Source organism: Temnothorax americanus, unplaced genomic scaffold (assembly GCF_048541705.1).
Source record: "Temnothorax americanus isolate GAGA-0224 unplaced genomic scaffold, ASM4854170v1 Scaffold68, whole genome shotgun sequence".
NCBI lineage: Eukaryota > Metazoa > Arthropoda > Insecta > Hymenoptera > Formicidae > Temnothorax > Temnothorax americanus.
Genome location: NW_027509790.1, coordinates 562,758 through 589,226, shown reverse-complemented (window position 1 = coordinate 589,226; position 26,469 = coordinate 562,758). Strand labels below are relative to the sequence as shown.

Genomic DNA, 26,469 nt, shown 5'->3' with positions numbered 1-26,469 from the left:
TGATACATTCTTAATTAATTTTATTTAACAAGGATTCAGTATGTATGGTCTAGTAACAATAATTCAAAAGTCATTTTCTCCATAAGTTATAACTATGTTGCCATTGGACTAATCAGAAGGATCGTAATTATTTGAATAATTACGTACTTAATCGCGGCATATACGCAAACACCATATTCGTTGCAGTATCCACCTTTGTGTCCTTTGACGATACAATCGCAAGGAAAAGCGATTATGAGCGGCGCAAAAGGCGTGACTACTACCTAAACCATCGAGAAGATCACAGATGATTCTACGTACGCGATGGTGTCTTTCGACAGGTGCCATTTGCAAGGATGATTCGTCTTCATTTACCAACGGCGACTCCAGGGACACTTTATCTTCATTTAAAATATATAACACACATTGTTATTATTTTAAAATAAAATTACTTGAAAGATTATTTCAACGTGTGATTAAATTTATTATTAAATATATTGCAATTAAAAAATATGAGAAGCTGGGCTTTGAACGAGCGACGTGCTCCCGCCCTTCTAGAGGGCAGCTCCCGAGTGGCGCGAGCTTCAGGGCGCCACGCTTACGTGCGGTCGTTGTGTGAGAAGTGCTCGTGGTGTCGTAGCATCTAGACGTGTTGTACAAAGAGAGCAAATATATTATAGAGCATTATAGAAATACTTGTGTTTTCCTGTCCACCTCGCCACGCATACAGTCGACATTATCAAATAGCCTACAGGTTATGGGCCCAGGGCACGATTCCCCTGCGTGAAGAACGAAGCACGAAAACATCAAAAGTCGAACGTGTAACGTGAAGTGTGTGAGACGCCGGCGAAGGGCATCGAGAAGACGAAAAGCATTTAGAAGAATCTAGAAGATTAGAGGGTAAGTAAATAATATTCCTCGTTGCTGACGAGCAAAACGAGAGAATTTTCAGCATATAAGAACGTTCGTTCGATAAATGCTGTTAGAAGGAGATAGATGTTTTTGCCTTCTTCTTGAGAGATAGAAATAGAGGCAACAGTGACAATAAGAGAATTAGAGATAGATGTATAAAGAGATAGATGTATAAAAAGATAGATGTGTAAGAGAATTAGAGATAGATGTATAAAGAGATAGATGTGTGAGAATTAGAGATAGATGTGTATAAGATAGAAAGAGTAGATAATAAAGGAAAAGTAACCAAAATACAACCAGCCAAGAAAAATATACCATCGCAAACAGCAATTGAAGGAAAACCAAAAGAAGGTAAATTATGCATGGCTAAAGTAATAGAAGATAGAGATAGTTCAAAAGAATTAGTCAACTTTATTGTAGATTCGGGTGCAACAGATCACATTGTGAATAAGAATATAATTTTGTCAAACTTTGAAAAATGTAATAATAGAGTTATTAAATGCGCGAATAAGAATGAGCTTGCAGACATTTCAATAGATGGTAAAGGAGATCTTTTGTTGTTAACAAATGAGAAAGAAAAGAAAGTAATTAAATTAACAAATGTAATTGCAACGAAGGAAGTATCAAAAAATTTACTATCTTTAAGAAAGCTGGCTGATGCAGGGTTCAGTATTTATTTAGATGATAAAGTGTTTAAAGTTCACAATAAACTAACAAATAAAATTGTTTTTGAAGGAATTTATGAGAAACCAAATTGGATTATGCAATTTGAGGTTAAAAACAATAATATAGAGGACAATGAAAGTGTAGAATGTGCTGTGTATAGATGTAGAGCAGAAATTGTTCCACATTGTGAGTCTCCTGAACAATCGCAAGCAAACATTCAGACCAGTGAATTATCAATTTCGGAGGGAGAATTAGACGAAAGAGACAATGTTGGCTCTGCGATTGGGAGGGAGAATGAAGGAGAGCACACAAATGTGAACGAAAATATAGAACACAATAATGTTGAACTCGATCAAGTCATTAAGTTAGAAGATATACAAACATAAGAGAATATAAAAGAAATGTGTGAAAGCTCAGTAATTGAAAAAGTAAAGAAATTAGAGAAAATAAATGAGGCGATGTTATGGCATGTTAGATTAGGTCATGCGTCGTTAAACTATTTAAGACAGCTACAAAAAGTAGAAAAGAGATTAGAGACAGTTAAGTTTGATAACTCCATATTAGAGTGTGAAGTCTGTATAATGGCAAAGATGGCAAAATTGCCGTTTAAAGAAAACAGAAATAGAGCACAGAGACCACTACAAGTGATACATACGGATATCATGGGTCCAATAAAACCTACATCTTATCCAGGACGAAAGAGGTTTATAATAACCTTTATAGACGATTATTCTAGATTGGCGAAAGCATACTCACTAAAGACGAAAAACAAGTCTGGAGAGGCTTTAGAGAAATATCTCATACAAGCCAGAAATCTACTGGGAAAAGAAGAAAAACTGTGCTATGTAAAGTCAGATCAAGGCAAGGAGTTCACGGGAGGTGCGTTTAGAGAAGTACTGGATAGAGAAAAGATAGAAGCCATTTACGCGCCACCGTATACTCCAGAGCATAACGGAGTTGCAGAAAGGTTCAACAGAACGATGCAAGAGAAAATTAGAACATATATGTTCGACTCGGGATTACCAAAGAGTATGTGGGAGTTGGCAGTTGACGCTGCTGTGCATGCGTACAACAGATCTCCACATAAGACTATAGAGTATGAGATCCCCTTGAAGAAGTTCTCATCAGAAATAAGTTGTCATTTCGAGCAAATAAAGAGATTTGGATGCATTGGATATGCAAGAGTACCAAAGCCTATGTCGAAATTTGACAAGAGAGCTATTAGAGGTGTGTTGGTAGGATATACTGACACTGGATATATACTCTGGCATCCAAGCACAAGAAACGTTATAGAGTCCCGACACATTAGATTTAATGAAAAGATAACATGTAAAAATGTATATCAAAACAGTCAAATAGAAGAAGAAAAAGACTTAGATAAAAATTGGATGAAAGAATTTGTAGAGGATGAGGAAAAGGGAGAACAAAAACTAGAGATTCCTGAGAAAAGGAAAAAAGGTAGACCGAGAAAACAAACAACACAACTAGACGAACAGAAGCAGAAGGACGCACGGAAAGAAAGTGAAGCTCCAATGACTAGAAGTAAAACTAAAAGAAAACTAGAAGATAATGGAGACACTGATGTGCGGAGAAAAATAGAAGATGTTAGCTTTGCTAATTATATTAATGTGAAAAATATTCAACGGAATATAGAGAATGAAGATGAATTACATCAATGCTTTATGGCATCGTTAAATAGAGAGCCTGTTACTTATGAAGAAGCTATATCAAGTAACGAAAGAGAGAATTGGAAAATTGCAGTCAAAGAGGAACTTGAATCTATGTATGCTAATCAAGTGTGGGAACTTGTCGATAGACCATTAGAGAAATTAGATGGAAGACGACCTAATATAATAGATTCAAGATGGGTATTTAAGAGGAAATTAGAAGCAGATGGATCAACCAGATATAAAGCGAGACTGGTGATAAGAGGATGTAAAGACAAAAATGTGTATGATCTAAAAGAGACATATGCACCGGTTTCAAGATTGTCACTGGTTAGATCTATATTAGCAATAATAAATAAATATAACTTATACGATAGTCAGCTAGATGTTAAGACTGCGTTTTTAAATGGAATTCTAGAAGAAAAAGATGAAATATATATGGAAATTCCAGAGGGAGTAAAACTGGATGAAAACACCAAGAAGACTAAGGTGTGTAGATTGAATAGAGCTTTATACGGATTGAAGATAAATCCGAAAAGATGGAATAAGATATTTTCAGAAGAGGCTAAGAAACTTGGATTAGAGAACGACCTACATGAGCCATGCCTGTTCACGTGGAGGAAAGAAGGCAAAATAGTGATTGTATTACTTTATGTAGATGATATGTTGGTTGCAAGTAATGATCAGAAGAAATTAGAAGAAATCAAAAAGAAGTTGAGTGAAACATTTGAGACAAAGGATCTTGGGGAACCAAAGAACTTTCTGGGAATAACAATAGAGCGAAACAAAGAAGAAAGTTGTATGAATATTCATCAGACGCGATATACTGAGAGCATATTAGAAAAGTTTCATATGAATGAATGCAAGCCTCAGAACACTCCTATGGTCACCAGAAAAGTGAGCAATAAAAACAGAAAATTAGAAGAAAAGAGTATTAAAGAGGAAACTAAAAGAGTACCTTATAGAGAAGCTATAGGAAGCTTAATGTATCTGGCAAATGCTACACGACCTGATATAGCCTTTGCAGTAAACTATTTAGCAAGAAGACAATTAGAGCCCACGGAAGAAGACTGGCAAGATGTAAAAAGAGTCTTCAGATATCTTAGAGGAACTGCAAATAGAGGATTGATGTTTAAAGGTAAAACAGATGAGTTAGAGTCGCTGACAGACGCTAGTTTCAGAGATTGCATTGATTCTACATCCACTGGAGGATATATAATCAAAATATTTGGAGATGTGATAGCATGGAGAAGTCATAAACAGACATATGTCACACTCTCTACCTGTCAAGCAAAGTATCTAGCAATGAGTGAGGCCTGTCAAAAAGTAATCTCATTAGACAAGTCGCTCAGATATGTTGTTGGAAAAACATTCTTGCCTGCAACAGTCTGGTGTGATAACAGAGCAACAGGAAACTGCACTAAGAAGGATGGAAGTCACAAACTTAAAATGTTTGATGATAACTTAGAAGAAATAAAGAAAAACTTAAAAGAAAGAGAAGAAACTGGAAACAGAAAACATATGGCTGACACTCATGGAGACTTTATCAAGCAGTGTGTTGATCAAGGGAAGGTGAAAGTCGAATGGATTGAGACCAAAGAGAACTTGGCAGACATTATGACAAAACCTTTACCTTTAGAAGCATTTGCATATCTAAGAGACAATATAATGAATGTAGAGTTTGAACAGAATTAGAGATCAATTTTACTCGATAACTGATTTTTGATATGTTACAGATAAAGAAGAAAATTAGACGAACACGGATCGCTCGCACAAAGGGAGGGAGTATGAAAAGCTGGGCTTTGAACGAGCGACGTGCTCCCGCCCTTCTAGAGGGCAGCTCCCGAGTGGCGCGAGCCTCGGGGCGCCACGCTTACGTGCGGTCGTTGTGTGACAACAGAAGTGCTCGTGGTGTCGTAGCATCTAGACGTGTTGTACAAAGAGAGCAAATATATTATAGAGCATTATAAAAATACTTGTGTTTTCCTGTCCACCTCGCCACGCATACAGTCGACATTATCAAATAGCCTACAAAAAATAACTTTGAAAAATCATCACGTATCGATGTTTAGTATAGATACATTTAAATATATTTGGAAAGTCATTTTCAACGCGTACTTTAATTTATAAATGGAAAGTTGTATTCCTGGTATGTCTAGTTTCAGATTCTATTCTACCTGCTTCGATGGGAAATTTGTGCGCGAAAGCAACCGCAGCTACAACCAAAAGGGCGAACACGTATAGATCTTCATTTTGAGGAATGATGAGACGTTGTCGTATCTCATAAAATACGATATAAATATAGTTTTGAACTTAGTTTTGCCGGCCTTTATATACCAGTGTAAATGATTATAAATTGCGACAGTCATGTAAATTGGGAAGTCTGATGATTTATATCGATAAATACGGCGATTTTTCTTCGAACGGACATCCGTTGGATTTTCCATGTCCAGAGATAAGAGCAATTATTTAAGTATTTGCTTAAAAATAAGTACATTTGAGTACAGCCGGGAAAATCCTAGACAGCACACACGGAGAGAAATGATTTGCTGGCACAGCAGATTTTATGCTGTCTTAGCAAATCTTATTAGTTATTATATAGCCAGCAAAACGATTTGTTAAGAGTGCTAATCGCATTTGCTGGATATAATTTTGCTAAATTTACGAATTATTTTGCTGTAGGAACAAATTAGTTTTTGTTCAGTTAACAAATTTCTTTTGCTATACCTACCAGCAATATAGTTTTGTTACATGAGAAAAATTATATTTATGCTATATAAGAAATGATATACATATATTTCGAATCTTTAGGCATTTCTCAACTGTGTATACACAGAAAAAAAGAACATTCTCATTTAAAGAATATCTTTATTTCTGATTTCATTATTTTCCTGTTGTGCGATTTTTCAACAGCTTTTCTCATTATTGTGTCAGATATTTTTTAATTTAGGATTTTCAAGATGGGAAAATCATCCCACAATTTCCGGAAGCGGCATCATTCGCCCACCAGTGACCGTCTTGTGGAGACCGCGAGTTTGATAATTTCTATGTTGTGCGCAATTGCTAACAAATTTTTTTTATGCTCTCAGCAAGTGATTTGCAATCGTATGTAATCCGCAATATATGCAATGTTCTTACAACATTTATGCTGTATGGGTATTACTTTATCTGAGATTTCTGAAAAATTCTGAGATATTTTTTCCATCAAGGTTTTCATCGAAAATAAATAAAAATATGTTTAAATAATAGAGTATAGGTCAGAGATCATTAGAAAGATAATGCGAGTGTTTATTTATTAAACTGCTGATTATGGGCAGAGTCGGTTCGATTTTTGCTGTCAATCTGCTCATTGCCTGTCAGCAAGTTCTGTCGACGGAACACGAACTTAATGCGGACACAAATGGCTATGGCTTTAATGTGAGATTCTGATCAAGTTTGCTGCCGATATGCGAGCAAACTGCTAACATTTTGCATATAATACTTCAAGAGCGTTAAGATATATTACACTATTTTCAAATGTCTAAAGCATATTTATTATAGATAAATTTGTGGTACAATCAAAATTCCAAAAGAATGTGAGTTATATATGATATGTCTATCAGTCAAAATCCCAACCCAATCTTCTCCTTAAGTGAACAATCACCGCAGTCAAGATTAACCAATCCATTTGTCTCTAAAAAAATAATAAAAAGAAATTTTATTATTAATACAAAATGATTTGATGACGGGCATATTGATTGTCTTTTATTCAATGGTTATTAAATCTATGACATATTCTTAATTAATTCTATAGTTTAACGAGGATTCAATATGATCTAGTAATAATAATTTAAGTCATTATTTGCAAATTATAACCATGTTGTCATTGGAATAATTGAAAAAAAATCGTAATTATTTGAATCGTTATCTTACTTATTAGCGGCAATTGCAAACACCGTTTTTGTCACACCATCCTGTTCTGTATCCTTTAATGATACAGTGAGTAATACAAGCGAACTTAGAGTTGAGTTTGTCACAGGTGAACGCAAGTTCGGGATGGCGTTCTTCGACAGGTGTCATTTTTACGGATTCGTCTTCATTTGCCAGCGGCAAATCCAGGATGTCCAGGGGGACTTCATCTTCATTTAAATCTGTTTAAATTTAAGGCAGCTTTATTAAAAATATATAACATTGTCATTATTTTAAAATAAAATCATTTGAAGATTATTTCAACGTGTTATTAAGTTTATTATTAATAAAAAGTAACTAAAAAATAACTGAAGAATTATTACGTATCGATGCTTAGTATAGATACATTTAAATATATTTTGAAAGTCATTTTCAACGCACACTATAAGTTATAAATTGGGAAGTTGTATTTTTTGTATATCTAGTTTCCGATTCTATTCTTTACCTGCGACGGGAATTTGGCGCGCGAAAGCGACCGCAGCCACAACCAAAAGGACGAACACGTAGATCTTCATTTTGAGGAGTGAGTCGTTCTCGAGCTTCGCAACTATTGAATTTAATTTTGTCGGTATTGAATTTAATTGCTTTATATACCAGTGTAAATGATTATAAATTGCGTAATATGTGACAGTGGGGAGATTGCATTATATAAATACGGTAATTTTTGTTTGAACGAACATCGTTGCACCTTCAATGTCCAAAGATAAGAGCACGTGTTTACGTATTTGCTTTTAAAAATGGTATATCTGATTACAACCGCGAAAATGTTCAAGTATATGGATCACCTGTGTAATTATTTTAATTGTATGTATAACAATCGTAATTTGCTTTTATGACTTTTTCTCTGATTAGATCATAGTATCGTTATCATATCTTTACATAATAATATAATATGGGATGATTATAAAATGCATAAAGAATAAGTGAAAGAATTAATTTCAATATTATGTAGGTATGTATATATATTTATTTTTATCTTTCAACATAACGTTACATTTACAAACCGAGATATAATTTTGATGTCCTACAAATATGTTTTGCAATTGATCTATGATGATATAATGAACTACAACAAAAAGGCTACATGTACCTTTAGAATAAGGAAAAGTAGTGTTTTTAAAAATAAAATATTATTTTGAGTTCTTTTAACACAAATACTTTAAAAAATCAACACGTCTTAAAGTTATTTTAATACAAACAAACAAAAGATAAAGTAAATTTTTAAATAATTGTAAACTTTGACACACACAAAATAATTAAATTTACTAAAATTAAATGTTTCTATTACACATAATTCAAGAAAAATTTGTAAAATAATTAATATCATGTGTTATGTCTGAAAAGTATTTATTGCAGACGAATTTGTGATACAATCAAAATTCAAAAAAATATAAATCATATGCGATATGTCCATCGCTCCAAACTCCAATCTAATTTTCTTCCCAAGAAAACGATTACCGCAATCGAAATTAATTTTCTACAAAACAATAAAAGAAAATTTTGTTATTAAAATAAAATAATTAATGACGGGCATATATTATTATATTGAAATTGTCTCTTATTCAATCGTTATTAAATCTATTGATATATTCTTAATTAATTTTATACTTTAACAAGGATTCAGTATATATATGGTCTAGTAACGATAATTCAAAAGTCATTCTCTGCAAGTTATAAATATATTGCCATCGGAATAATCAGAAGGATCGTAATTATTTGAATTATTACTTATACTTAATCGCGGCATACGCAAACACCAGATGCGTTGGAGTATCCTCCTTTGTGTAGTTTGGCGATACAGTGAGCGGCGCAAAAGAAGTGACTACCCAGGTGATTGAGGTGACCACTAGAGACCGTCCAGGGAAAGACATGGCCAACACGCCGCCATTTGCATGCAAACAGGGAATAGGATTATACGCGGCAAAATTTAAAGTGTACCAGTTTAAAATATCATATATAAAAGTGTATATTATTTTAAATATAAAAATAAAACGCGATAAAAAAATAATAAAACATTACTAAAGGAATTATAAACAGATAAATAAGAGCTCAAATATTATTCGTGTGTATAGTTATAAAATATTTTAAATAAGATACAAATATCTACACGGTTCTACTTTGGACATTTTTCAATAAAAAATAAAAACAAAAAAAATTTAAATAACAAATTTAGCAATAATATTTTGTTAACAGCAATATCTTTCTATTAACAACTTGCATTTTGCCTTTATTGACGGTATTAAATAAATGATTTAACAGTGCTTAGTTTTTATTTGGATGTTTATTATTCTTTCTATAATTATGTACCTATTTTCAGAGCTATTATTGTATTTGTTAACAAAATATTAATTTTATATTAAAAATAATTTTACTTGTTATATATAGATTGGTTAACAAAGAGCTCCATATATAATATTAAAAATAATGTAAACTTTATTGTAAAAATCAATATCTAATAAGATTATAATTCTGAAGTACAATCTATAATTACTGTAAACTATAAAAAAAAAAACAAATTGGTATATAGAAGTAAAGATACACGACAGAGAAATATATAATCAGTAAATAACACAGACAGCACACATGTCCAAAAGCGGGACATGAGACGTGTGACATCTTTATTTTTTTAATTTTTTGAGGATTGCGCGAAGGTGGGTTTAATTTTTTTAGAGAAAAACCTTTGTTTTCGTGAAAAATTTTGGCACCGGTTTCAAGAAAATCGGTCCATTAATGAATGAGTAATTTGCAAACCGATTTTCTTGAGACCGCGGCGATGCTAAAGGTTTTCACGAAAACAAAGCTGTCTCTTAAAAAATTTAAACCCATCGTCGCAATCCCCTAAAAATTAGAAACATTTTGGCCCCGGTGTCAAGAAAATCGGTAAAGCCGAAGGACCCCCTTGCACCCCCCCCTTGCGCGCGCGCGCGCGCGCGCGCGCGCGTGTGTGTGTGTGTGTGTGTGTGTGTGTGTGTGTGTGTGTGTGTGTGTGTGTGTGTGTGTGTGTGTGTGTGTGTGTGTGTGTGTGTGTGTGTGTGTGTGTGTGTGTGTGTGTGTGTGTGTGTGTGTGTGTGTGTGTGTGTGTGTGTGTGTGTGTGTGTGTGTGTGTGTGTGTGTGTGTGTGTGTGTGTGTGTGTGTGACGCGCTTTAAACAGTTAAATACTTTTAAAGCGCGTCACTCACACACACACACACACACACACACACACACACGCGCGCGCGCGCGCGCGGGGGGTGGGGTCCAAAGGGGTTTTCGGCTTCTTTCCCGCACCCACTTCCGTCGGTAGGCAGCGTGGACCTTCACAATGCGAGGATTTGTTGTTGCAAACGTTATTGTATGTATAAAAAGTGCAATTGTTGGTTCAAAGAAGTTCTCTGCAATTTAAAATGTCATAACAACAGCGAGTGCAAGAACAAATAATTCTATTCAATGATTCCTCTTAATTTTTGTACTATTTTTTAAGTTTTTTTGTTTGATTTTATATCATTTTGTTTTATTTCATATTCGTAGACAACAATGTTCCTAAACAGTAATGTTATCAGATTGCTGTAATAATTATGTTCCTGGAGTCTAATAAATTAATATAGTTTGATTTAGGTATCTATACTATTATATAAAATCTTTACGGGTGGTGTATGTTTGAACGTTAATAACTTGAAAACTATTGGACCGAATTTTTACCAGAAGTACATGAAATAGGGCTAGAATTTTCTGGGGAGTGCTATAGAGTTTGTAGTTTTTCGTTACCAATTTTCTGGAAACCGATTTTTTTAATTTTTCTAATTCTTACGGGTAAAATAATTTAAAAAATCGGTTTTTAGAAAATAGATAATGAAAAACTATACACTATATAGCACTCCCCGGAAAATTCTACCCCTATTTTATCTGGTTTTAATACAAATTCGGTCCAATAGTTTTTAAGTTAAAAACGTTCAAACATACACCACCCGTAAGAATTAGAAAAAAAATCTTATTAACTTAAAAACTATTGGACCGAATTTATATTAGAACTATATAAAATAGAAGTAGAATTTTTCGGCGAGTGCTATAGAGTGTATAGTTTTTCGTTATCTATTTTCTGGAAACCCTTTTTTTCAATTTTTTTAATTCTTACAAGTGGTGTATGTTTGAACGTTTTTAACTTAAAAACTATTGGACCGAATTTGTATTAGAACCATATAAAATAGGGGTAGAATTTTCCCGGGAGTGATATAAAGTGTATAATTTTTTGTTTCCGATCTTTTTGGAAACTGGTACCAAAATTTTTCCAATTTTTCGGGAATTAATTGCTCGAATTTCAAAGAATTGAATTTTGTGATATAAAGTGTATAATTTTTCGTTACCAATTTTTTTGAAAATTGTTATCAAAAATTTTTTAAATTTTTCGTGAAAAAATTGATTGAATCTTAAAGAATTGTATATAAAACAGAGAAATTTCTCGGGAAGTGTTATAAACTGTATTAGTTATTCGTTACCGATCTTTCAAAATTTTTATTAATTTTTCGAGGTTTAATTGCCACGATGTGTATTATTTTTCAATAACAATTTATTTTTTTATGTAGGATAAGTTATTTATTTCACATATTATATGTGAACAGTCACTTCAATTCGTAGCTTTCGTACGTGACTGTCGCGAGTGATAGAAAAGTTATTGGAGTTTTCTTGCAATAACCTGCAGTTAAAACAAAAGAAACAACTTATTCGATTTTTATATAATATAAATAAGATTATTATTAAAAATTTGGATAAATAGAAAGAAAAATTTCCAATAAATAATTTACAGTTTTACACAAAAAAGAATGATGCCAAAATTTTGTTAAGATATGTGTGTAAAATAATCCAATTTTTTATGAGAGGGAGAGGGAGAGGGAGAGGGAGAGAGAAAGACGGAGAGGGAGAGGGAGGGAGAGGAAGAGGGGGAGAGAGAGGGAGAGAAAGAGAGAGAGGAGGGAGAGGGAGAGAGAGAGGGAGAGAAAGAGAGTTTGCGTGTATTATTACACATGTCCTCCGGGGCGAAGCCCGGGTAACCAGTTAATTAGTAATAAATACGTTTTATTTGAGTAATTTATCTCTGTGTTTTCTGATTTTATATTATTCTAATAAATTCCCAAGTAAATTCGCTTTGTGAGTATATCAAGTTATGCATTCTGGTCGAGGACGTTTCTCAAATGCACACATCGCGTTGTGGACGATCACCGTCCATGACGCGTTGTGGATGTTTTTTTCACTCACTGAGCGATTTCGGTGTTTGGGCGTAACATATACAGATGAGTGGTATTTAATTTGGAAACGATCAGTTTTAAAAATAAAAAAAACCAACCAAAATAAATTGCAAGTGCATTTAGCTTACATTAAGAAATTTAAAAAACACTATAATTAAGTACTCTTTCCTTTAAAACTTTTCGAGATATAAGAGCAAACATACATACACCCCAATCCACAAAAATGCTATATAAATTGAAAAATATCACTTTTTTAAAAAAGAACCGCCAAATTAAATTGCCCTGTAGCACTCCTGGGTCATGTTCCAAAACTCACTCTGGGTAACTAAAATCTATAGTTTACGTCACGTACACTATAGCATTTTAGTTAACTAGAGTGAGTTTTGGAACATGACCCTGGGATTTTAAGAAACATAATAAGTTTTTTCAAAATTGGTCCAATAGTTTTTAAGTTAATAACGTTCAAAAACACACATCACCCGTAAGAATTTTATATATATATATTAGTATAGATAAAGAATAAAAGTTATTTTCAACGCGCACTTTAATTTATAAATTGGGGAGTTGTATTCTTGGTATATCTAAGTTTCAGATTCTATTCCTTACTTTCGATGGGAAGTTTGTGCGCGAAAGCAACCGCAGCCACAACCAAAAAGGCGAACACGTATTCATATCGTATTTATGAGATTCGACAACAACTCATCAATGCACAAAATGAAGGTCTATAGATCTATAGATCTACAAATTTTCATGTCGTGGAATGATGCGTTGTTGTCGAATACAGTTTTGAATTTAGTTTTGCCGGCCTTTATGTACCAGTGTATATGATTAGAAATTGCATACTATGTGACAGTGGGGAGATTGGTTTACATTGATAAATACGGCGATGTTTGTTCGAACGGACATCCGTCGGATTTTTCATGTCCAGAGATAAGAGCAAGTATTTACGTATTTGCTTATAAAAATAGTATATCTGATTACAGCCGGGAAAATTCTAAACAGCACATAAGACTAAAAGATAACGAAAAGATGTTTATAAGTTTTGGCTATAATACGACATTTAGTGGAACATAAGACATCTTTTAATTGTCGACTTTGGGCCCTACTGAAAAAATGTCTATGCAAAAAATCTGTCATCTTTCAGTCATCTTTTAGACATCTTTGTGCTGTCTGCATGGGAATGTTCAAATATATGGATCACTTATGTAGTCATAGAAGCTTTAAAAACATGATAGCATTCTTGAATATAAATAGAATATTTCGCGTTTGAAATAAGCTACTGTAGTTTATACTCGTACTTAATTGTTCCGAAAGCATATGACTATATAGTGTTCCGCTTTTGATCAACGATACAGAGCATAGATCAGGAACGATATGCACGCGAGTTATATGCGATATTTATCATGATGTTTAATTACGTAATTTTTAATGATACTTTAAGCAAAAAATATGAACATCATCATCAATGTTAATTCTACCTTTTGCCGAAGTAACCATTATTATACAGAGTGTTTATAAAATTGCGTTTAAATTTTCTTAACTTCTATATCTACACAAAATTAATTTTTAAAAACGTTAGAATTTAATGAAATATAGTATATATTGTGAGAAAATGATTTATTTATTAAAATGTTTTTCTAATATGTGTGTGTGTGTGTGTGTGTGTGTGTGTGTGTGTGTAGATTGGAAGAGGTAAACCGACCACATTCACTAGATTTGCCTATTGAATTTCTTTTTATCGAGACATGTTAAGACTATTATGTGTTTAAGAAAACTTTGCTCTTTAAATCGCAAATCAATTAGCAAATTAAAATAATTAATGTATTTTGTAACACATATGATGAATGAGTCATTTTAACTTAAAATTTAGAGTGGACTTTCTGGGATACGTAAAAAATGTTAAAATTACGTTTATTTTTTACTGTGTGTATCTTATTAGAAACAAGAAATAATGAAAAGATGAAAAACTTGAAATATTATTTAAGTATACAGGTCAGTATTATAAAGGATATTATAGAGAACAGTTGTAGTAACAATCAATTAATGAGAGGTAGTTAATAAAAGATAATTTTACTCTTATACTATTCTTTTAAATAAGGCTGTATTAGCGAAGTCAAGCAACATTGGGCGCGATTACTACTTGAATAAGTAACTGTCTGTGAGCGTAGATTATCAAGTAGGCTGTTTGCACGAACGTAGTTGTTTGATAACCTCTGGTTGTTTGCAATTACTAACGACATATTTTTTTCTTTATGCTCTCGGCTAGTGATTCGCAATCGTATGCAATCCGCAATATATGTATAGACAATGTTCTTACAACATTTATGCTGTATGGGTATTACTTTGTCTGAGATTTCTGAAAAATTTTGAGACATTTTTCCATCAAGGTTCCCATCAAAAATAAATGTTTAAATAGCATTATAGGTCAGAGATCATTAAAAAGATAAAGCGCGTCGCATTTATTTAAACAGCTGGTTATGGAGGGCCGTTCGATTTTAGCTGCCAATCTGCTCACATTGGCTATCAGTAAGTTCTGTCGACAGAACACGATCTTAACACAGAAGTGGCTATACGATTTTAATCATAATGTAGGATTCCGATAAAAAATAATGAAAGAAAATTTCATTATTAATTCAAAATGATTTGATGACCGCGGGCATATTGATTGTCTCTTATTCAATCGTTATTAAATTTATGACATATTCTTAATTAATTCCATAGTTTGCCAAAGATTCAATATAATTTAGTAACGATAATTCAAAGGTCGTTCTTTACAAGTTATAACCATGCTGTCATTGGAATAATCGAAAAAATTGTAATTATTTGAATCGTTACTTATTCGCGGCATATGCAAATACGATCATCGTTGCAGTGTCCTTCGTTGCGTCCTTTGATGATACAGTGAACAGCGCAAAGGGTGTGACAAAGACCTAAACCATCGAGAAGGTCACAGGTGACCCTACGTACGCGATGATGTCCTTCGGCAGGTGCCATTTTCAAAGATTCATTTTCATTTGCGAACCGCAACTCCAAGGACACTTTATCTTCATTTGAAAGATATAATATTGTCATTATTTTAAATAAAATTACTTGAAAAGATTATTTTAACGTATGATTATAAACTTATTGATAAAACTAAAAAATAACGTTGAAGAATCATCATCACATAACGATACTTATAATTAGTCTATAGATACATTTAAATATATTTTAAAAGCTATTTTCAACGCGCACTTTAATTTATAAATTAGGAAGTTGTATTCTTGGTGTGTCTAGTTTCAGATTCAATTCCTTATATACCTTCGATGGGAAGTTTGTGCGCGAAAGCGACCGCAACCACCAACTAAAAGGGCAAACACGTAGATCTTCATTTTGAGGAATGAGTCGTTGTCGAATCTCGTAAATATGATTTGAATTTAGTTTTAAATTTAGTTTTACCGGCCTTTATATACCAATATAAATTTAATGATTACAAATTGTGACAGTATGGGGGATTGATTTATATTGATAAATACACAGTAAAAAATCGTGCGTCTAAATGTTACAAATTTTCTTGTGTTACCAAGATTTGACTATTATTTCAATGTAAAATTAACATACAACAGCTATGTTATTATTTTCGTAACATTTTCATGTGTTATATTTATGTCAACGTGATAACTAACACTTTATGTATGTTATTTAGAAATTGAATATTATTTTGAGTTCTTTTAACATAATTATTTCAAAAAATCAACACGTCTTAAAGTTATTTTAACATAAACAAAAGTTAAAGTAAATCTTCTCAAATAATCGTAAACTTTGACATATGAAATAATCAAATTTACTAAAATATGTGTTAATATAACTCAAAATGAAATGTATAATTTACATTTCGTAAGAATTACATTAAATCAGACGAAGCAAAATGTTATATCGACATTTTGTACAAGTTATTTTTACATTATACTTAAAGTTAAAAGAACACATATATAAAAATGTAAAATATAGTTTCAATAAATTACCATTTCTAATTTGTCAACAAGTAACACACAATGAATGAGTTATTTTAACATAAAATTTAGAGTGGGACATTTGAAAAATGTTATTATACGATTAACATTTTATTTTTTACTGTGTACGGCAATTTTTGGTCAAACAAACAATTTGTTGGACTTTCCATGTCCAGAGATAAAAGCAAGTATTTGGTCTTGAAAATAGTATATCGAGACACGCACGAGACCGCCGTGTATCATTACGCGAACAGACGAGATTTTGAAATAACGAGTCAACGGATCAAGTTGTTATTTATGTAAGAAAAGTGTTTTTATTGTTATGTACATATATCATGATAATGCGATACTATACGATAACCAGGAAAAAAGTCGCGAAAGCAAATATTATGAGTGTTTACATACAATTAATACACGTTTTAATTTACAGATTAATTTTGTGCATAGAAGTTATGAAAGTTTAAACGATTTTATAATCACTCTGTATAATGACGGTTATTTCGACAAAAAGTAGAATTAGCATTGGTGATAAAATATTCTAATTTATTTTGTTTGAAGTATCATTAAAATTACGTAATTAAACATCATGATCAAATATCGCTTATAACTCGCATGAATATCGTTCTCGATCGATGATCTGTATTAATGATGAATCCCAGTCATGCTTTTGGAATAAGGACTTTAAAAGTCCCTTGCACAATGCCAGGCAACAGGCAATAGGAACAGAATATAGAAATCACGTATAAATACAGAATAAACAGTGGCACAGGCAATAGATACAGAGTTTCCGTCACGTTAAAAATTCTGTGCCTGTTGCCTGTTGCCAACCAATCATAGCAATTTTTTAGGTTGTAATTAATGAATTTTTGGTTATTTCCTGTTTCTATTGCTTGATGTCTGGCATTGTGTAAGAGCCTTAACAAGAAATTGTATATCCTATTAAGTACGAGTACAAGCTACATGCAGTAGCTTATTTTGAACGCAAAATATTCTATTTATATTTAATCAGCTGTTTAAACAAACACGAAACATGCAATGGCTTTCAATCAGCCCTGACCTGTAGATACTGCTATTTAATTATTTTTCTTTATTTTTGGTAGGAAAGAAAAATGCAAATATGAAAAAAATAATAAAATTAAAAAAATGGAATATATATTTTATTATTTATACAATATTTGAAATCTATAAAACATCATTACGAGCTAATATGATTTTAATGTGTGCATGCATCCGTGCGTTTGCGTGCGTGTGTGTGTGTGTGTGTGTGTGTGTGTGTGTGTGTGTGTGCGCGCGCGCGCGTGCGCGCGTGCGCACGCAGAATGCCATCATACTTAAAATTTTACTAGGTAACGTCAGAAATAAACGATTATAAATCCAATTGTTATCTTGTTAGAAACAAAAACTAATGAAAACATAAAAAAAACTTAAAATATTATTCAAGTATACAGGTCAGTAAAAGATACCATAGAATAATTGTACACTGAGAATCAAAAAACAGTAATAATCTCTGAATTTTCGTTTATTCTCAACTTTTAATCTCAATACACAGATGCTTACTTAACAAGAGTAATATCTGCTGAAAAACAGTAATATATCTATATAAAGATTAAGATCGTAAGCGATACTGTCTGAAAGAAATAATTACTGAGAAGTTCCATTATTCAATCATGTGCGATTCTCTCTATATTCGTTCTATCGCACGAGTTCAGAGAGATATATGAGATTCATAATAGTTACTGTAAAATAGATTGTTAGCTCAGCGTTAGCGTATTAGGTTGTCATTCTGCGCGGAATCTTAGGTTCGAATATCGTCTCCCGTCAATATGTTTTCAAAAATTGTAAAACAGTGCGTAATTTTAATTAATAAAATAGAAATATATATGCGCACCACGAATACAAATTAAACTATTAGAAATATTGGAAAAAAATAAGAACCATTTGAAAATAAAAAAGAATTTTTTTTCGTTAAAATATTGCACCGGAATCATTACTGATCTTTATCGTAATGCTTACTGTGAAATCCGTACTGGTTACTGGGAGAACGTTTACTGTAGTAATGCGTAATGCTTATTGTAAGAAAGACTAAAAATTGAGAACGACCAAAAATATAGTAATTATTACCGTTTTTTAACTCTCAGTGTAGTAACAATTAATTAATGAAAGGTAGTTAATAAAAGATAATTTTATTCTTACTATTCTTTTAAATAAGGCTATAAGATTGTGTAAAATATAAGGTAATTTTGGTATATACGCCGCACCTAAGGAGAACTTAATTTATCGAGTATTATTTACTATGTTTAAGGCAAATTAATTATACCAATAAAAATTACAATAAAAATTTATATAGTCTACTAATATAAAACAATTAGAAACATGAAATATAGTTATTCTTTATATTAAAAAAAAAAACGTTTAGAAATCCTTACCTTTTTGCCATATATCCCATAAGGGTGGGATATAATGGCATTCATGGGTAGAATATACGCCTTATAAAAAATTACAAATAATGTTTATAAATAAGGCAATAAAATGTCATAATAAGTTATAAAATGTGTGTTAAAAGTTTATTAAGGTGTAAAAACGATAAACAAATTATAAAACTGAAAGGTTATAAAAAAAAATAGGATCGACGAACGATATAGGTGCATAAAAATTATTGTTATACAATTTAAAAAAAAAAAGAAAGAAAAAGGACACATAGGAGATTTCGATTTTTGCAGAGTGTCTGTACTATGGCATAAATTCCGCACGCTAAAAATGCCGTATATCCCAAGCAGTGAGATATACAAGATATCAAGCTAAACAAACAATACAAGAGCTGTGCACTTGTATTTTGCTGTATTCCATCCTTTACTATCCCTCTACACTTACAAGTATCATGAAATAACCATTAAACCTCTTACATTCCCTATACAGTAATCATTTTACATAGGTCGTATACAAAAGATATATGATCGCGCTCCATTGAGAAATCGATTTAACTCACGATGGTTTCGTTAATATTAACAGTAAAAAACTGATTACAACACAATACTAATATCGCATGAAGGCACATAACAGAGTGATTACAAGCAAATATCTTTATTTCTTCTATTTTTTCTGACTTCTGCGGCGTAAATCCCCGCGCGGCGTAAACATTGGAGTTTTTCTACAGGTCAGAGATCATTAAAAAGATAATGCGTGTTGCGTTTATTTAAACAGTTGATTATGGACAGAGTCCGTTCGGTTTTTGCTGCTCTTATTGCCTGTCAGCAGGTTCTGTCGACAGAACACGAGCTTAATGCGGACATAAATGGCTATGGCTTTAATGTGGGATTCTAATCAAGTTTGCTGCCGATCTGCGCGCAAACTACTAACATTATGCTAACAATACTTTAAGAGGGTTAAGACATTACACACGGAGAAAATTTTATATTAAATTTTACTATGTTGTCGCACCAACTGCGGACCATCAAGACGCTCAAGTTTATATGCTATGTCCATAGCATTTAATGCTACGATCATAGCATTCAATGCTATAATAATGCTATGATCGTAGCACTAAATGCTATGAACATAGTAATTTTACTATAAGACTATAGCATATAAACTTGGGCGTCTTGATGGTCCGCAGTTGGTGCGGCAGCATAGTAAAATTTAATATAAAATTTTCTCCGTGCACTATTTTTAAATGTCTAAAGCATATTTATTACAGATGAATTCGTGGTGCAATCAAAATTCAAAAATAATGTGAGTCATATGCGATATGTCCATCGGTCAAAATCCCAACCCAACCTTCTTAAGTGATCGATTACCGCAGTCGAGATTAACCTATTCATTTGTCCCTAAAAAATAATAAAAGATAATTTTATTATTAATACAAAATGATTTGATGACGGGCATATTGATTGTCTTTTAGTCAATCGTTATTATGACATATTCTTAATTAATTCCATAATTTAACAAGGATTCAATATGATCTAGTAACGCAATAATTCGAAAGTCATTCTTTGCAAATTATAACCATGTTGTCATTGGAATAATTGAAAAAAATCGTAATTATTTGAATCGTTACTTACTTAATTGCGGCAATTGCAAACACCTTTGTCGTTACACCATCCTCGTCTGTATCCTTTACCGAGACAGTGAGCAGCACAACCGGCGTGACCAACACCTGTACCATCGAGAAGGTCACAGGCGATCCTACGTTCGCGATGGTGTTTTTCCACGGATTCGGCTCTATAGATCGGCCAATATAACCTACGTTCGCGATGATGTAGTTCGATAGGTGAGGATTTATTTTCACTTGCCAGCGGCAAATCCAGGATGTCCAGGGGGACTTCATCTTCATTTAAATCTGTTTAAATTTAAGGCATTTTTATTTAAAATATATAACATTGTCATTATTTCAAAATAAAGTCACTTGAAGATTATTTCAACATGTTATTAAATTTATTATTAATAAAAAGTAATTAAAAAATAACTTTGAAGAATTATTACGTATAGATGCTTAGTATAGATACATTTAAATATATTTTGAAAGTCATTTTTAACGTGTTCTTTAATTTATAAATTGGAAAGTTGTATTTTTGGTATGTGTAGTTTGCGATTCTATATACCTTCGACGGGAAGTTGGCGCGCGAAAGTGACCGCAGCCACAACCAAAAGGGCGAACACGTAGATCTTCATTTTGAGGAGTGAGTCGTTGTCGAGCTTCGCAACTATTGAATTTAACTTGAATTTAATTACTTTATATACCAGTGTAAAATGATTATAAATTGCGTAATATGTGACAGTGGGGAGATTAGTTTATAGTTATAAATATGGTAATTTTTGTTTGAACGAACATCGTTGCACCTTCAATGTCCAAAGATAAGAGCATGTATTTACGTTTTAAAAATAATATATCTGATTACAATCGCAAAAATGTTCAAGTATATGGATCACCTGTGTAATCATTTTAATTGTATGTATAACAATCGTAATTTGCTTTCACGACTTTTTCGCTGATTACATCGTAGTATCGTTATCATAATATCTTTACGTAATAATATAATGTGGGATGATTATAAAATGGATAAAGAATAAGTAAAAGAATTAATTTCAATATTATGTATGTATTTTATTCTTATCTTACAACATATCGTTACATATACAAACCAAGATATAATTTTAAAGATAAACTAAGTAATAGGTTTTTCTGAATAAATCAAATAGTGAATAGTGAGAGAAGCAATTGGAGCTATGCGCGATAATTAAAAAATTGCGCAATTAATATATAGTCAATAAGATAAAATATATTAGTCAGCGCGTGGCTCCAATTGCTTCTCACTATTCCCTATTTGATTTATTCAGAAGATCCTATACTTATATATAGTTTATTATTATTACACGCAGGCTGAAAAATGCGTTATTCGTTTTTCCAAAGTATCAAATATTATTACGGACCTCACGCGGTCAAATCGTTCAAGTTTTGAGTCAAATATAATAAAGTCCTTTATTGATTTGACTTTGACCGATCGACTATATCATTTTGATCGCTTTTGACCGTTAATATATTGTTTGTAATTTTTTTGTATATTAATTTTGTTTATACGCTGAAGATGACACAAAGAAAGTGTGTCGAAACGTCCGAATATGTATTGGCTAATATATTTTATCTTATTGACTATATATTGATTGCGCAATTAATTACCGCGCGTGGATCCGATTGCCTCTCTCACTATTCCCTATTTGATAATTTTAAAGTTCTACAAATATGTTTTGCAATTGATTTATGATGATATCTTGAACTACAACAAAGGGCTACCACATATATACATTTTAGAATAAGGAAAAGTAGTGTTTTCTTTACAAATATTTGTATTAAAAATATATCTTTATTAAAAAATTGTTATATACATCTCAAATTATATACTTTTATCTATTACTTCTTCGGGAATATATAATGAAACGAACTTGTGAAAAATGGGAAGGTGGAGTCACTATTGGAGGCGCAAAAATCACCAACCTTATATGCTACGCCGACGACACCACACTCCTTACCGCAACAGAGGCCGAAATGGTCGCCCTGCTGAACAGAATGGAAAAAGTCAGCAACGAAATGGGGCTTACTATAAACAGATCCAAGATAAAAATCATGGTTGTGAACCGTTTTAACAGGCTGGAGCTCACCGGAGCTCACGGCCTAGATGTAGTAGAGAGCTTCAATTATCTGGGCTCTACCGCATCAGCAATAATGGCTCGTGTGAAACAGAGATGCGCAAACGAATCGAAATGGCGAAGAACGCCATGTTACAGCTGCATGGAATTTGGGCGACCATCAGGAACATCTCCGTAAAGACCAGGCTCGTGCGCACCTTGGTGTTCTCGATATTCGCGTACGGCGCTGAAACCTGGACTCTAAAGGCGAACGACCGCAAACGTATTGACGCCTTTGAGATGTGGTGCTGGAGAAGGATGCTGCGCATTTCTTGGACGGCACACCGAATCAACGCATCTATCCTGCGTGAGCTAATTATAACAGCAAGACTGTCTTCTATCTGTCTCCAGAGGATACTTGAATACTTCGGCCACATCGCCAGGAAGAGCAATGACAACTTGGAAAAGTTGATGGTGATTGTCAAGGTGGAAGGAAAAAGACCAAGGGGGCGTAGCCCTACACGCTGGGCCGACCAGATACGCACCACACTCGGCACCACCATGCATGAGGCCCTCCACACCACCCAGGACCGAATCAACTGGCGGAACATCGTGAGACGGAAGGTTATTCCAGGAAGGGGTCACGACCCTCAGCACTGAGGAAAACGACGCAAGGAGGAGGATCTATTACTTCTAAGTTTTATTTAAAAATTAAGGATGTGGCAGCAATTTCCGTAAGGCGGCTTCTTCTAAAACAACTTCCGCGGTAACTAAAATATCTTCATTGGTTTTTATCTGAAACAAAAATAAAAATTTTTTTATCAAAAAAATGAAAAAACTAGTTCTTGTATGATGTAGCAAATTTTAATAATATTCATTTCTCGCAAAATGGCGGATATCTGAATATAGTGTGTGTGGTTTTTCACTCAACTACTTTTACTACTACAGATGGATTTGTGGTCGAAATTTCAAAAACTGTGAATTCCAAAAACTGTGAATATGCAATATGTCCATTAGTCAAAATCTCAACCCAATCTTTTTTTTAAGTGAACGATTACCGCAGTCGAGATTAACCAAATATTATTTTGTCTCTAAAAAATAATAAAAGAAAATTTTATTAGATACTAGCTGGTTACCCGGGCTTCGCCCCGGAGGACATATGTAGTAAAACACGCAAATAGTCTCTCTCTCTCTTTCTCTCTCGCTCTGTCTCTCTCTTTCCCTCTCTTCCTCTTTCCTTCTCTCCCTGTTTTTATATACAATTCTTTGAGATTCGGTCATTTGGAACCGGTTTCCAAAAAGATCGGTAACAAAAAATAGTACACTTTATAGCACTCCCCGGAAAATTCTGTCCCTACTTCATGTATAATTCTTTGAGACTCAATCATCAATTATTTCCCGAAAAATTGAAAAAATTTCAAATACCGGTTCCCAAGAAGATCGGTAACGAAAAACTATACACTCTATAACACTTCCCGGAAAATTCTACCCCTATTTCATATATAATTCTTTAAGATTCGGTTGAAAACTGTAGTAATGCATAAAGGACATACATACATACATTCACTTTTATATATATATATATATATATAGATTAATAGATTAATACAAAATTATTTGATAACGGGCATATTAATTGTCTCTTATTCAATCGTTATTAAATCTATGACATATTCTTAATTAATTCTATAGTTTAACAAGGATTCAATTTGATCTAGTAACAATAATTCAAAAGTCATTTTTTGCAAATTATAACCATGTTGTCATCGGAATAATTGAAAAAAATTGTAATTATTTGAATCGTTACTTACTTGCGGCATACGCAAAGACCTTTGCCGTTACAGTATCCTCCTTTGCGGTTTCTGACGATACAGTGAGCATTACAAGCGTTGTGACTACAGGTGAACCTACGTTCGCGATGATGTAGTTCGATAGGTGAGGATTTATTTTCACTTGCCAGCGGCAAATCCAGGATGTCCAGGGGGACTTCATCTTCATTTAAATTTGTTTAAATTTAAGACATCTTTATTTAAAATATATATAACATTGTCATTATTTTAAAATAAAATTACTTGAAGATTATTTCTACATGTTATTAAATTTATTATTAATAAAAATTAAGTAACTAAAATATAACTTTGAAGAATTATTACGTATCGATGCTTAGTATAGATACATTTAAATATATTTTGAAAGTCATTTTCAACACACACTTTAATTTATAAATTATTAGGAAGTTGTATTTTTCGTAAACCTAGTTTCCGATTCTATTTTGTACCTTCGACGGTAAGTTGGCGCGCGAAAGTGACCGCAGCCACAACCAAAAGGGCGAACACGTAAATCTTCATTTTGAGGAGTGAGTCGTTGTCGAGCTTCGCAACTATTGAATTTAATTTTGTCGGTATTGAATTTAATTGCTTTATATACCAGTGTAAGTAATTATAAATTGCGTAATATGTGACAGTGGGGAGAATGGTTTATTTTTGCGGTAATTTTTATTTGAACGAACATATTGTTGTACCTTCAATGTTCACAGATAAGAGTATGTACCTATTTACGTATTTGCTTTTAAAAATGGTATATCTGATTACAGTTGCGAAAATGTTCAAATATATTGATGACACATGTGCAATCATTTTAATTGTATGTGAAATAATCGTAATTTGCTTTCCTGATGACTTTTTCTCTGATCGTAGTATCGTTATCATAATATCTTTACCTAACAAAAAAATAATATAAGATGATTATAAAATGCATAAAGAATAAGTGAAAGAATTAATTTCAATATTATGTATGTATATGTGTCTTTATTTTTAGCTTTCAACATTTCATTACATGTAGGTACAAACCAAGATATAATTTTAAAGTTCTACAAATATGTTTTACAATTGATTTATGATGATATCTTGAACTACAATAAGGGGCTACATACATTTAGAATAGGGAAAAGTATTGTTATTTTTAACAATTATTTTTAGTGAAAAAAAAATTTTTAGTGAAAAATTGTTATAGGGTAAATTTGGGTAAGATGGCCATAGAGGAAATATGGCCAACTTATGTTCATTCGATGTTTCATGGCGAGCTAGATTGAAAGAACATAGGTTGGCCATCTTTTCTCTATGGCCATTTTACCCGAGTTACTCTATACCTACATTTCAAATTATATACTTTTATCTATTATTTCTGTAAATTTCATTTAAAAATTAAGAATGTAGCAGCCATTTTTGTGAGGCGGTTTTTTCTAAAACAGCTTCCGCGGTAACCAGAATATCTTTATTAGTTTTTATCTGAAACAAAAATAAAGAATATTTCCCTCAGAAAGATGAAAAAACTAGTCCTTGACGTAGCCAATTTAATAAATAATATTTATTTCTTGCAAAATGGTGGTCATCAAAATATAAATGTGTTGAGTAAAAATCACATCTATATTCAGATAGCCGCCATTTTGCGAGAAATTAATATTATAAAAATTGGCTACGTGAAGGAATACTTTTTTTTATCTTTCTGAGGAAAAAACTTTTTAATTTTGTTTCAGATAAAAACCAATGAAGATATTCTGGTTATCGCGGAAGCTGTTTTAGAAGAAGCCGTCTCACGGAAATGGCTGCCACATCCTTAATTTTTAAATAAAACTTACAGAATTAATAGATAAAAAGTATATATGTAGTTTGAGATGCATATAATGATTCTTCAATCAAAAAAATTTTTTTACTAAAAGAAATTGCAATCTCCATGTTCTATCGATTTGTTAACATTTTCGCGATAATTCCGGGAAGGAAAATTGATGACGTACATACTTTGTAGTTATCACCGACGGTTGAAATTTACTTGTGAAATTGACTTGAAACTGAGACTTATTATAAGGCGATAAACTTTTTGGACACAACTGTTCTCAGAAATGGTGACACATTAATTACGAACTATATAGTATCGAAAACTAACATTCTCCGGAATTTATATTAATT

At 32.5% G+C, this 26,469-nt stretch overlaps 3 protein-coding genes across 3 annotated transcripts; all 3 read right to left on the bottom strand.

The window, feature by feature from the left end:
- Positions 1 to 6,733: 6,733 nt before the first annotated feature.
- Positions 6,734 to 13,229, bottom strand: LOC143905860 (defensin-like). Its single transcript, XM_077421500.1, has 5 exons — positions 12,999 to 13,229; positions 8,901 to 9,018; positions 7,618 to 7,719; positions 7,137 to 7,354; positions 6,734 to 6,897 (listed from the first exon to the last, which is right to left on the bottom strand). The coding sequence occupies exons 2-4, from the start codon at positions 8,917 to 8,919 to the stop codon at positions 7,140 to 7,142; spliced, it is 336 nt and encodes a 111-aa protein (XP_077277626.1). The 5' UTR covers positions 8,920 to 9,018; positions 12,999 to 13,229; the 3' UTR covers positions 6,734 to 6,897; positions 7,137 to 7,139.
- A 5,705-nt stretch (positions 13,230 to 18,934) lies between these two features.
- LOC143905838 (defensin-like) lies at positions 18,935 to 21,096 on the bottom strand. Its single transcript, XM_077421472.1, has 3 exons — positions 20,983 to 21,096; positions 20,443 to 20,720; positions 18,935 to 20,208 (listed from the first exon to the last, which is right to left on the bottom strand). The coding sequence occupies exons 1-2, from the start codon at positions 21,050 to 21,052 to the stop codon at positions 20,443 to 20,445; spliced, it is 348 nt and encodes a 115-aa protein (XP_077277598.1). The 5' UTR covers positions 21,053 to 21,096; the 3' UTR covers positions 18,935 to 20,208.
- Positions 21,097 to 23,189: 2,093 nt separating this feature from the next.
- Positions 23,190 to 24,894, bottom strand: LOC143905839 (defensin-like). The gene is made up of 3 exons (XM_077421473.1): positions 24,783 to 24,894; positions 24,316 to 24,496; positions 23,190 to 23,299 (listed from the first exon to the last, which is right to left on the bottom strand). Exons 1-3 carry the CDS (start codon positions 24,850 to 24,852, stop codon positions 23,296 to 23,298), a joined length of 255 nt encoding a protein of 84 aa, XP_077277599.1. The 5' UTR covers positions 24,853 to 24,894; the 3' UTR covers positions 23,190 to 23,295.
- Positions 24,895 to 26,469: the final 1,575 nt, after the last annotated feature.

Bases quoted from the DNA above. Each gene is read 5' to 3' on its own strand.
- LOC143905839 (XM_077421473.1), bottom strand. From the start codon at position 24,852: ATGAAGATTTACGTGTTCGCCCTTTTGGTTGTGGCTGCGGTCACTTTC. The intron at 24,497-24,782 runs GTACAAAATAGA...ATTTAAATGAAG, and splicing joins GCGCCAACTTACCGTCGAAG to ATGAAGTCCCCCTGGACATC.
- LOC143905860 (XM_077421500.1), bottom strand. The intron at 7,355-7,617 runs GTAAAGAATAGA...AAATTTAAACAG, and splicing joins GCGCCAAATTCCCGTCGCAG to ATTTAAATGAAGATGAAGTC.
- LOC143905838 (XM_077421472.1), bottom strand. From the start codon at position 21,052: ATGAAGATCTACGTGTTCGCCCTTTTGGTTGTGGCTGCGGTCACTTTC. The intron at 20,721-20,982 runs GTATATAGAATC...AAATTTAAACAG, and splicing joins GCGCCAACTTCCCGTCGAAG to ATTTAAATGAAGATGAAGTC.